Genomic DNA, 10347 nt, shown 5'->3' with positions numbered 1-10347 from the left:
TAGAGATAAGATTAGATCGCCAAGGGGAGCGCGAATAATTCCAACTTCGTCCGTTTCGAGCCGGCGTCACTTTGGCTGCTTCACCGTCGATTGCCGTCTGTCCCCGCTGCCATTGGAGGGGCCATGTCTTTCTTTTGAGTATTGATTGTGCTGCTGAGCTGCCCCTGCGTTGAAAAAGGTATGTGTTTGTTTTTTTTCTGGTGGATTGGCTCCCTGTTTTGCTAACGAAAAGTCTGAAAGGGCCTTTCCATGTCCACGTAACGGTCGCGTTTTTTGTATCAATTGCTTCTCTACCCCTTTGAATATGCCTCCTCATCTCCATCCTCGGTCGCGGTCGACGACCTCACTTTTTGCGGGAACGCTTCTTGCATCGCTCTTCGTCGTCGGCATGCCGCACATTTTCCCTTGTCCCGCCCCACGACGCACACTCGCCGATTCAGACATGATGATGACTGTGGATGGAAAGCAAGTGCACAGAGTGCGAAGAAAGAGACGAAAGGATGTGGACACCCTCGAGCAAGATGGCAACAGTCACACCCCGTTCCCGATGGCTCAGGCCAGCGATGAAGAAGTGTCGACGTTTTTGCAATTGGAGGAGGAAGCACAATCAATGGCCAAGGTTGGCAGAGAATGCCCGGTTCCCAAACCAAAAGGGATTCTGGGAGATATTTTGGGCTTCACAGGCCGTGACGACGCACAACAAACGCGGAATTCATAACCAGATATTCGACTGAGAAACAATCACGGCGGGATGGAATAAGCAAGCGACACTTTTTTTGAATTTTCGAAGATACCATGAATATAGGCTCGTGGGAATTGGCCTTGGAATACGCAGCTGGCCTTGGAACTCTTGCCATGGAGAGGCCAATGCCAACACTACACCTATGACTGTACATATAGTTGTACCAGATTGAGGATTGCCATTATGCAATCAAACTGTATATCAAATATATCAAATGAATTACAGCGATTAGTCTTGAAGATTTGTCTCAACGTATATAAAAGTGCTGCCGCTGTCACTGCTTGTGATTGATGCCATATAGCGCTAACCCGGAAAGGAATAGATGGCCTGAGGCCACATGCAACTCCGGATCTCCAACCCAAAAGTTACCCATGACGATCGCATCGCAGAGGAAGAAGACGAAGGAGAACGCGACTAAGATGGACTTGAAGTATTGGGTTTGCGATATCCTTCTGAACCCAAGACATACGAAATGGATCGCCCCTCTCTTCGTCTTGGGGGATGCTTTCCTTTGCGCCCTTATTATCTGGAAGATTTCATGTGAGTTCTAAGAACACCTATCGCGATATTTCTACGGAATGTCTGAATTAGACTAACTTTGATGCTGCACGACAGATACTGAAATCGATTGGACCACATATATGCAGCAAGTATCGCTATATATCTCCGGAGAACGTGATTATACCCTCATCAAAGGTTCCACTGGACCCCTTGTGTATCCCGCCGCCCATGTCTATATCTACACCCTCCTCTACCACCTTACCGATCAAGGTCGGGATATACTGCTCGGGCAGATTCTGTTCGCGGGTTTATATCTTGCAACTCTGGTGGTTGTGATGGGGTGTTATAGGCAGTCGGGAGCTCCTCCATACCTATTTCCTCTACTTGTCCTCTCCAAGCGACTTCATAGCGTCTTTGTCCTACGTCTTTTCAATGATGGTGTCGCGGCTTTCGCTATGTGGCTTGCCATTCTGCTGTTTCAAAACAGGAAATGGACGATGGGAGTTATTGTCTGGTCTACAGGAGTTGCTGTCAAAATGACCCTGCTGCTTCTTGCGCCTGCAATTGCAGTGGTGACGGTGCTCAGTCTATCGCTTATACCAAGTATCCGGCTTGGACTTTTGGCAGTATTTGTCCAGGTAAAGCGGCCCTGTCCCAATGCGATATCTAGAAAGATTTCCATGTCGCTGCATCTCTTAACTAGAGTGGTCAACTGACGTAGAATAGGTCTTACTTGCAATCCCGTTCCTGCAGAACAATCCTGCCGGCTATGCTTCGCGAGCTTTTGAGCTGACCAGGCAGTTTATGTTTAAATGGACAGTTAACTGGCGATTTGTGGGCGAAGAAATATTTTTGTCTAAAGGATTTTCTCTGGCATTGCTAGCTTTGCATGTCTCTTTACTGGGAATCTTCGTCGCCACGAGCTGGCTCAAGCCATCCGGATCCAACGTGTTTGACTTCTCCTGGAACCTGATCCGTGGACGTCAACGAACAGTGTCCCTCCCCAAATCTTTCGTAATGACGGTGATGTTGGCATCTCTTGCGACTGGGTTGCTATGTGCAAGATCCCTCCATTATCAATTCTTCGCCTATCTCTCGTGGGCGACTCCTTTCCTCCTCTGGCGAGCCGGTATTCATCCAGTCCTCATATACGCAGCGTGGGCTCTGCAAGAGTGGGCCTGGAACACCTTTCCCAGCACCAACGCGAGTTCCATTGTCGTTGTTCTTTCACTTGCCGCCCAAGTATTTGGTGTTCTTTTCGACAGCAATTCCGCATCTGATGAGACCCGTTTGAGGGATAGTGCCGCCAAAGAGCATATCCAATGAAAATGGCCCCGAAATTTTTGCGAGCGTGTTGTCATCATTGCAGTTGTTATCAAAATAGACTCGAAATTCCACAAGTATGGCTAGGCGAGTAGTAGACAGTCCAGGAACAATGGGATCATCGAATACCAGGCCGTAGAGCGCCATGATTCAGCCATAAAGAATGGGCGCAGGGAGAACAGCATCACGCATCTGACTCGTCTGACGAAGGCATCTTGCCCATGTTGGACTCTTCTTCGTCAGATGAGTCTGGAGCTGATTGTACTTGCCTGGCAAATTGCTTTGGCCTGTAAATGAATCAGCGAGAGTCAAGGTGGGAAGAAGCTGTTCGAACGACTCACCAGTACGGAGCCTTGCGCCAGGCTTTCTCGTCTCTGACGATGTTCACAATCTCTCCATTGAGCTTGTTGTCACGGCCCTCAAGAGCATTGGTGTCAATCACGACATAAGAACCCCGTCTCATCCAGATAGTTGACCGGAACCGGGCAGGCAATTCGACCAACAGCGATTCCTTCGAGGGCGTCTCGACCGAGTAAATGTTGTTGCCCGTTGCCTTGATGACCCGTGCGAGTTGCTGTCCTGCCTGAAGCTCATCGGGAGGGGTCATGGTCTCTTCGGCGGTGGCAAGCACCTTTCTCCTGGGGGGACCCATTGCTGGTAAATTGGCAGCTAAATTCAAACAAGGCTAAATTGAAGTACTAGACTTGGATAATTATCCAGTGTTCTATTCTCTCGACCAGGTGGGGGTTGGAGAACTGGGGTAGAAGATGAAGCCAAAGAAAGAATTTTAGCCTGTCGAAATCCCGTGGGCGAATCGTTTGATTGTGGAACTTCGGATTGCTGCCATCTTCTCTTCAACCACTGCCGTTTTTAATGCAATCACTCACTTATCCAGCGACCAGGCACAATTTATGCGGTCATTCTTGTTTTATCCTGATAATTACCATGGATTCTGATAATGAACCGTGCCAACCAACCGTTGACCCCGCATAGACAGCTTACCATGACGGTGAATGCCGAACAGTGGAATCATCTCCACTGGATAGATCATTTCGACCGGCACTTCTCCAGATTGGATCGCTTCAACTCACTGCCAGCTGATCTCTTCTTGGCCATCGGGATCCTTTTTCCCATGTCCTCCTGCTATTGACCGCTAACTAATACAGACCCTGAGGTGCGGGGTGGGGATTCCCAGCTCCCAAGCAGTTAAGCTTCTTCCTTTCGCTCGGAAGACAATATCCTCTGCAACTATTGCCTGATCTCTTGACTTGGTCCCTTGGCTCATACGGAGAATTATTTCCTTGATTAAAATGTCCACTTCGACGTTTGGGGCTCTGGTTCACCTCGAGAGCTCCCCTCCAGTCACCAATCCTGCTGCTGTTGTGCGTAAAGATAAGCAGGGCATCGCTCGCTCTCCAACCGACCACGAGCTGGATGACATTCAACGGGATACACACTCTGCCACAGATGCTCCAAAACAAAGTGCAGGGATCCAGACACCCGTGTCTCCTGGCGAGTTAGAGAGCCGTGCAGACACGCCTGGAGAGCGTTGGGCTACCGATCCAGTCCCAGACCATACGGCTTCGTCAATGACCAAATGGCGACTACTGAGTGCTTGTCTGATGAATCTTGCCAATGGGTTCAATGATAGTGCTCCCGGTGCTTTGATCCCTTCTATTGAGAAGGATTACGGCATAGGATATGCGGTTGTCTCTCTGATCTTCGTTTCCAACGCTGCGGGTTTTATTATCGCGGCACCGTTTACTTATTTCCTGGAAACCAAACTTGGACGCTCCAAGGCGTATGCATTGTCAACGCTGATTCTGGCTGCTGCTTATGTTATTATCATCTGCAAGCCACCGTTTCCTGTGGTCGTCGTTAGTTTCTTTCTGCTCGGGTTTGGCATATCGCTTAACCTGGCTCTCAACAATGTTTTCTGCGCCAACCTTTCCAACAACACTGCTGCCCTAGGTGGTTTGCATGGGGGTTATGGTATCGGAGGGATAGCAGGACCTCTCATAGCAACGGCCTTGGTGTCTCACGGGGTCCGCTGGTCATTCTACTACTCTATCAATCTGGCCATGTCCCTTTTCAACCTAGTCTTTGCAGCATGGAGTTTCCATAACTACGAGAAAGACTTGCCAGCTCAGCTACTGACAGCACTCCAGCAGACTGCTTCTCGTCAAGAGCAAAATGATGATGCGCCCAGTAGAAAGGAAGTTCTCAAGCAAGCCGTGAAAAACAAGACTACCCTGCTCGGTTCGCTGTTCATTTTCGCATACCAAGGTGCAGAAGTGTCTATCTCCGGCTGGGTTGTCTCGTTTCTCATTAGTTATCGTCATGGGGATCCGTCGCGTGTTGGTTATGTTAGCGCTGGATTTTGGGCAGGCATCACTGTTGGACGGTTTGTCCTGTCCCATCCAGCCCATAAGTTCGGAGAAAAGGTCGCTGTCGTCTTGCTTGTGCTGGGATCAATTGCGTTTCAGCTGATGACCTGGTTCATTCCCAACGTGATCGGGGAGGCTGTCACGGTGGCCCTCGTGGGATTGCTGCTCGGGCCAGTCTACCCTTGTGCCACAGCGGTTTTCAGTAAGCTACTTCCTAGACATATTCAGATGTCGAGTTTGAGCTTTACAAGTGCGATGGGCAGTAGTGGAGGAGCTGTGGCACCTTTCTTTACGGGTCTACTGGCACAGAATGTGGGAACTGTGGTTCTGCATCCTATCTGCATTGGCTTATACGTGGTGATGCTCGCCGCTTGGCTATCACTGCCCAAGATTTCCAAGAGATCGGAATAGTGTGTATCTGGACATTGGCCCGAGATATCATTGATTACATGAGGTTACGATATTCTTTCATTGGATTTGCTGGATTTAGTGGTGAAAATTGCTTTCCCTGATTTATTTCGAAAGGAATTGTGTAGGAAGAACAGATATATCCATTATCATGGTTGGAAAATAATTCAAGACAATATCATTTACACTTGGCCTTTTGGAGACGCTCCAATAATCAAATGTCTCCAAACGGCGTATAGCTTCAAATGCTCCACTCATGCATGTCGCATCTGACAAATCCATATAGGCTATATGATGATTTTTGAGCCTTAAGGTGGATTAGAGGTTTGGATTGTGCTATCCCTGATGGGTATTAGTCGATCTTCTGTTAACTTGGTCCATCTATCCCTTGCCATTGGAATTCAAGCACGGAGGCGCCTAAGAACGAAAGGCACGATTGTCTGATCTTCATCATCCGAATGAATACGATTCCAGCAAGCCTGATAGAGCCTTCAGGCCCGTCCAAAGCCCATACCAAACCATCCTCATCCCCCACAATGGAAATGCAAAGTCGACCGAACGATGAACGCATGCCAGATTCGGTCCCACACGATGAACACGAGACAAGGAATGATACATTTCAAGATGGAGGACAGCAGCCTGATTCAGTCGGAGTCAGTTCAAGCCAGGGCAAACCACCAGAGCTTCCCACATTGATGGCAGAGATCGTCTTTGTGATTGTCTGCACCATGGGGCAGCTTCTGTTTGCCATCTTTCTAGCCGATACCATGGTCAACCAGGTCAACTTGGTTGACGCTCTAGGGAACAGTGGTTCTCTATTACCGTGGCTCATCGGCTCGTTCTTACTTACCAATGGAATCTCGGTTATCATTTCGGGTTCATTAGCAGACCTGACCAATCCCAAATGGTTGACTGTCGGCGCCTTTGTCTGGCTGACTATCTAGGACTTGATCTGTGTGTTCTCCATTAAGCCCTCCCGGATGGTCTTGTATTTCTTCGTTAGAGCCATGCAAGGGCTTGCGGTGGGAGTCCTTGAATCCACCGCGATGAACATGCTCGGGCGAATCTACAAACCTTGGCAACGCAAGCCTTGCCTTGATGTCGGCAATGAGATTACAATGGGATTCGGTGTCGGGGCCCTTCAGGGTGGTGCGTTCAGTGCGCACTTGGAGTGGGTATTTGGCTCTACAACCATTCTTTCTACCCTGTGTGCTGTAGCGGCATATTTCACCATGCCATCGCTGAAGCCATCCTCATCTGACGCAACAGGCAATGAGGCCTTGTCTATAAAGCACTTTGATTTCTTAGGAGCAGCCCTGTCTGCGGGTGGCTGTGGTTTCCTCGTCATTAGTCTTACCCAGGGCGCTCCGGCACACTGGACCCCGTATACCTACAAGCTGGTTATTGTAGGGCTCTTATTTTTGTTGCCTTTTACTTTGCTGAACGCTGGGTGTCCCGTCCACTAATTGACAATCGACTGTGGAAAACCCCGGGATTCCTCTGGCTTATGGGCTCATATTTCCTGGGCTATGGTGCTTATGTTGTCGCCTGGATGTTTTATGCCGTCCGCTTCTTCCTCACCATTCAGGATAGACCACCAATCATTGCGGATGTCTATCTCCTCCCTGTTGCTGTCTCTGGGACCATTGCCACCTGGGTTGTCGCGAAAACATTGCATATCATCTCCGGTCACTACATTATGATCCTCAGCATGATTGCCTTCACTCTGGGGCCAGTATTCTTCCTCCCTCGAACGGAAATCATGATATACTGGGCACTATCATTTCCCGGTCTTATTCTGAGCACCTTCGGCCCGGACATGTCGTTCGCAGCAGCTTCGATATTTATTTCCTCCAATGTCCCGAGGCCCTTCCAAGGCGCTGCTGGCAGCTCTTGATCACTATGCATGACTTGTCCACGGCAGTTTTTACTGCCGTTGGGGATAGTATCGGAGAGAAGGTCACCAAGGGCGAGGGATATTCTCTTGATCTGGATGCTCTGAGAGCGATTTGGTTTTTTAGTTTAGCAGCTTCTTTACTGGCAGCCTTAATGTGAGGTCTTTTTGTTCGTATTCCAAAGAGCGTTGAGAAGGAGCATGTACAATAATTACAATTTCACTTCTCTGCATTTACACCGTAAGTCTACTTGATATACATTAACCTTTATAATCTTCAATTGTTTTAAATAGTTCGAGATTTGATTGTACTCGGATAGCCCCCAGAATGTATTCGCATGAGAGAGCAACACAACGAAACAGAATAAACTCATTATAAATATCCTGAACTAAACAACCCAATTCCATTAAATAAACTATCTATAGATATAACCCCCAAATAATAAGAAGCAAGTACATACGACCACAGGGTGTGGAGAACAGGGCTTCCCGTCCGCTCAGCCGTACTTAAGCCACACGCCGGCAGGTTAGTAGTTGGGTGGGTGACCACCAGCGAATCCCTGCTGTTGTATGTTTTTACACTTTTTGCAAAGTGTTTTTATCGTTTTGATAAACTATGAAAAGGTGCATTGCAGTTTGCGGTTTAAAGAGTAATGCCTCCTTCAATTGGGGTCATGATCTATAAACTTGAGCAAAATGACTCCAACGATTACTAATCTAGTCTAACTCTTTGTAGTCACTTCCAGCTCTCCCTATTGGCTGATCCAATAGACCAGCTTCGATTACCGGATTCGGACATGGAGAATCTCAAAGGAGAAAATATTGGCTTCATCCATGCTGACAACGCTTCCAGCCCTTCCTATCCTATCGATCAAGGTCTGAAATGTTCTACAATTTTGCTGTGCCTCGATCGTCGCGAGTGGCAAAGCGTCAGAAAGTTCGCCAGGCATGTGACTTTTGCCGTGAACATCGGGTCCGCTGTCAAGCCACGACACCATGCCCCCAGTGCATTGAGAATCGTGTTTCCTGTATTCGTCCCAGGCGATCAGGTGCTCGTCCTAATTGTCAACATGAGGCTTTGTTTACTCGAGAAAAGAGTGACAATGTCGAACCATCCTCGTCTGTTCGAGCACAGTCGCCATCGGGGCTATCGGCCCAAGGCGAAGAAGCCAACACCACCCAGAGTGTGGAAAGTGACTCCACTCCACAGCCATCAGGAACAGATGATACAGAACCTGTAACCAACCGGATGGATTCGATGCTGGGCTTCATCTCTCGCATCAACGACTTCTGCTCGAGGATGCCTCAGCTCACCTCCGTTCCAGCCCATTCACCTGCCCATGAGCAACCGCCTGCTTATACATGTCCTTATCCCCATTATGTTCTGGAAGTAATGGGTGCTGCAGAGTGCTCTTTATCAAATGCACAGATAGAGCGTCTGCTGCGGATTTTCTGGACGCGTTTACGACTGCAGGTGCCGATTGTCCAGCGCAGGGACTTGGACCTGCCTGCTGCTCAACGAGGCCAGGGATCCCCAGCCTCTCCCCTGCGTGATGCTATTACGGCGTATTCCATGCAGTCTGCCTTCTACTTGGGGCTGAACACACGGCTTCTTGGTCTGCAGTGGGATGAGTTCATGAGAGGCAGTCAGAGTACAATGGTTGGCATGTCGTATTTTCGGCGTTGTTTGGCAGCTACGACTCAGTACACGACATTTTCGGGGCCCTCAATACTTGCTCTTCAATGCTATTGCTTTATGACACTATACTTGCTCGATGCTGGACAGCACCAAGCTGCGTATAACATGGTTGGGCTGGCCGTTCGGATCGCACAGTCACTCAACCTTCACCAGGACCCGACAGCGAGTACGCCTCGTGATGATGCAGAGATCTTTCGGCGTATATGGTGGACATTAGTTCATCTTGATTTTCGCTGTTCGAGGCATCTGGGAAAGCCTATTAGTGTTCAGCTTCGTGATTCTACCTGTGTGCCGCCTCATGTGCAGGTGCTGGAGCCAGAGTATACCTCCTACCATGCCCAGTCAATGCGTTTGACAGCCGCTGCACTCTCTGTTATCGACTCGATTGTTTGTTATCCCGCCCCCGAGACAACTGATTGTATGGCCCATGTTGAGGCTCGAGCAAAAATACTTTCTGGCGAGTTAGGGCTTTTATGCAAGTGGCGAGAGGAAGTCTTGCAAGACAAATCGTTTCGCAGCTTGCAGCTTGATATAGAGAACATGTCAGTTGATGCGGATGATGAATTTCTAAACCAGCCACCGCCTCAGATACTATTAGCCACACTGCTCGAACTCCAGCACCACGACATCATTATTACTCTCCACAGAGTTTTTATCCAGTTCCCAACTCATACCACGGTGCCCAAAAATACTCCTCGAGCAGATGTCCATGCAGCCACGGCGCTTAAGCATGCTATGGCAACCATTAATGTGGTGCATTGTCGTATGACACACCATGATGCACTTTATGGGTCGTGTGAGCTGTATCAATACCAGTGGAATGCTGTCTTGACGCTCATCGGATTCATGCTGGCATATCCATTTTGTCACCGATTTCAAAAAGCACGGAAGCACACCGATATGGCCCTTGAAATATTTGAATCTGCCGGTAGCCAGAACATTGCAGCAGCCCGTGCAGCGTGTCTTACACGCCATCTTTGTAGCAAAGTCGACACTCTTGTCAGAATATTAAATATCACTGAAAGACCGGACCCGGCTGATTTGTCCAAACAAGACTTGAATACTATGCCTGGCAACAACGCGAATACTGCAAACCAAACGCCAGATATCTCAAATAATCCGGCAGTCCAGCCTACTGGTATAGAAGAGCACACTCCCATCTCCCAACAGCTGCAAGATGCAAATGAAGACGTATTATGGCCTCGGGTCGACCTTTTAGGCCCAGAATCTTGGGCTGCATATTGTAACGAGGTGAATGAGGCTTTTACTGGATTGCCGGATATAAACATGTTTCATGACTCGCTGTTCTTCAACAATTAATGCATCTAATTCTGCAATTATCATGTCATACATGATGCACGCCATCGACTTTTGTACGTCATAGCATGGGCTC

At 48.6% G+C, this 10347-nt stretch overlaps 6 protein-coding genes across 6 annotated transcripts; 5 read left to right on the top strand and 1 right to left on the bottom strand.

The window, feature by feature from the left end:
- Positions 1 to 84: 84 nt before the first annotated feature.
- Positions 85 to 979, top strand: ASPWEDRAFT_182138 (uncharacterized protein). Its single transcript, XM_040831908.1, has 2 exons — positions 85 to 178; positions 241 to 979. The coding sequence occupies exon 2, from the start codon at positions 305 to 307 to the stop codon at positions 716 to 718; it is 414 nt and encodes a 137-aa protein (XP_040690922.1). The 5' UTR covers positions 85 to 178; positions 241 to 304; the 3' UTR covers positions 719 to 979.
- A 182-nt stretch (positions 980 to 1161) lies between these two features.
- On the top strand, positions 1162 to 2569 carry alg3 (dolichyl-P-Man:Man(5)GlcNAc(2)-PP-dolichol alpha-1,3-mannosyltransferase; the record flags this gene model as incomplete). The annotated part of the gene is made up of 3 exons (XM_040827895.1): positions 1162 to 1282; positions 1358 to 1881; positions 1970 to 2569. The coding sequence occupies 3 exons, from the start codon at positions 1162 to 1164 to the stop codon at positions 2567 to 2569; spliced, it is 1245 nt and encodes a 414-aa protein (XP_040690921.1).
- Positions 2570 to 2750: 181 nt separating this feature from the next.
- ASPWEDRAFT_108021 (putative eukaryotic translation initiation factor eIF1a-like protein) lies at positions 2751 to 3218 on the bottom strand (the record flags this gene model as incomplete). Its single annotated transcript, XM_040827935.1, has 2 exons — positions 2751 to 2853; positions 2908 to 3218. 2 exons carry the CDS (start codon positions 3216 to 3218, stop codon positions 2751 to 2753), a joined length of 414 nt encoding a protein of 137 aa, XP_040690920.1.
- Positions 3219 to 4558: 1340 nt separating this feature from the next.
- ASPWEDRAFT_38920 (putative MFS efflux transporter) lies at positions 4559 to 5538 on the top strand. Its single transcript, XM_040834987.1, has one exon. It carries the CDS (start codon positions 4648 to 4650, stop codon positions 5362 to 5364), a length of 717 nt encoding a protein of 238 aa, XP_040690919.1. The 5' UTR covers positions 4559 to 4647; the 3' UTR covers positions 5365 to 5538.
- A 290-nt stretch (positions 5539 to 5828) lies between these two features.
- Positions 5829 to 7491, top strand: ASPWEDRAFT_182134 (uncharacterized protein). The gene is made up of 3 exons (XM_040831907.1): positions 5829 to 6275; positions 6306 to 6745; positions 6772 to 7491. Exons 1-3 carry the CDS (start codon positions 5898 to 5900, stop codon positions 7256 to 7258), a joined length of 1305 nt encoding a protein of 434 aa, XP_040690918.1. The 5' UTR covers positions 5829 to 5897; the 3' UTR covers positions 7259 to 7491.
- Positions 7492 to 8052: 561 nt separating this feature from the next.
- On the top strand, positions 8053 to 10274 carry ASPWEDRAFT_50493 (Zn(II)2Cys6 transcription factor; the record flags this gene model as incomplete). Its single annotated transcript, XM_040837451.1, has 2 exons — positions 8053 to 8131; positions 8176 to 10274. 2 exons carry the CDS (start codon positions 8053 to 8055, stop codon positions 10272 to 10274), a joined length of 2178 nt encoding a protein of 725 aa, XP_040690917.1.
- Between the last annotated feature and the right edge of the window lie 73 nt (positions 10275 to 10347).

This window comes from Aspergillus wentii (assembly GCF_001890725.1).
Source record: "Aspergillus wentii DTO 134E9 unplaced genomic scaffold ASPWEscaffold_3, whole genome shotgun sequence".
Classification (NCBI taxonomy): domain Eukaryota; kingdom Fungi; phylum Ascomycota; class Eurotiomycetes; order Eurotiales; family Aspergillaceae; genus Aspergillus; species Aspergillus wentii.
This window is presented reverse-complemented; position numbering and strand designations above follow the sequence as displayed.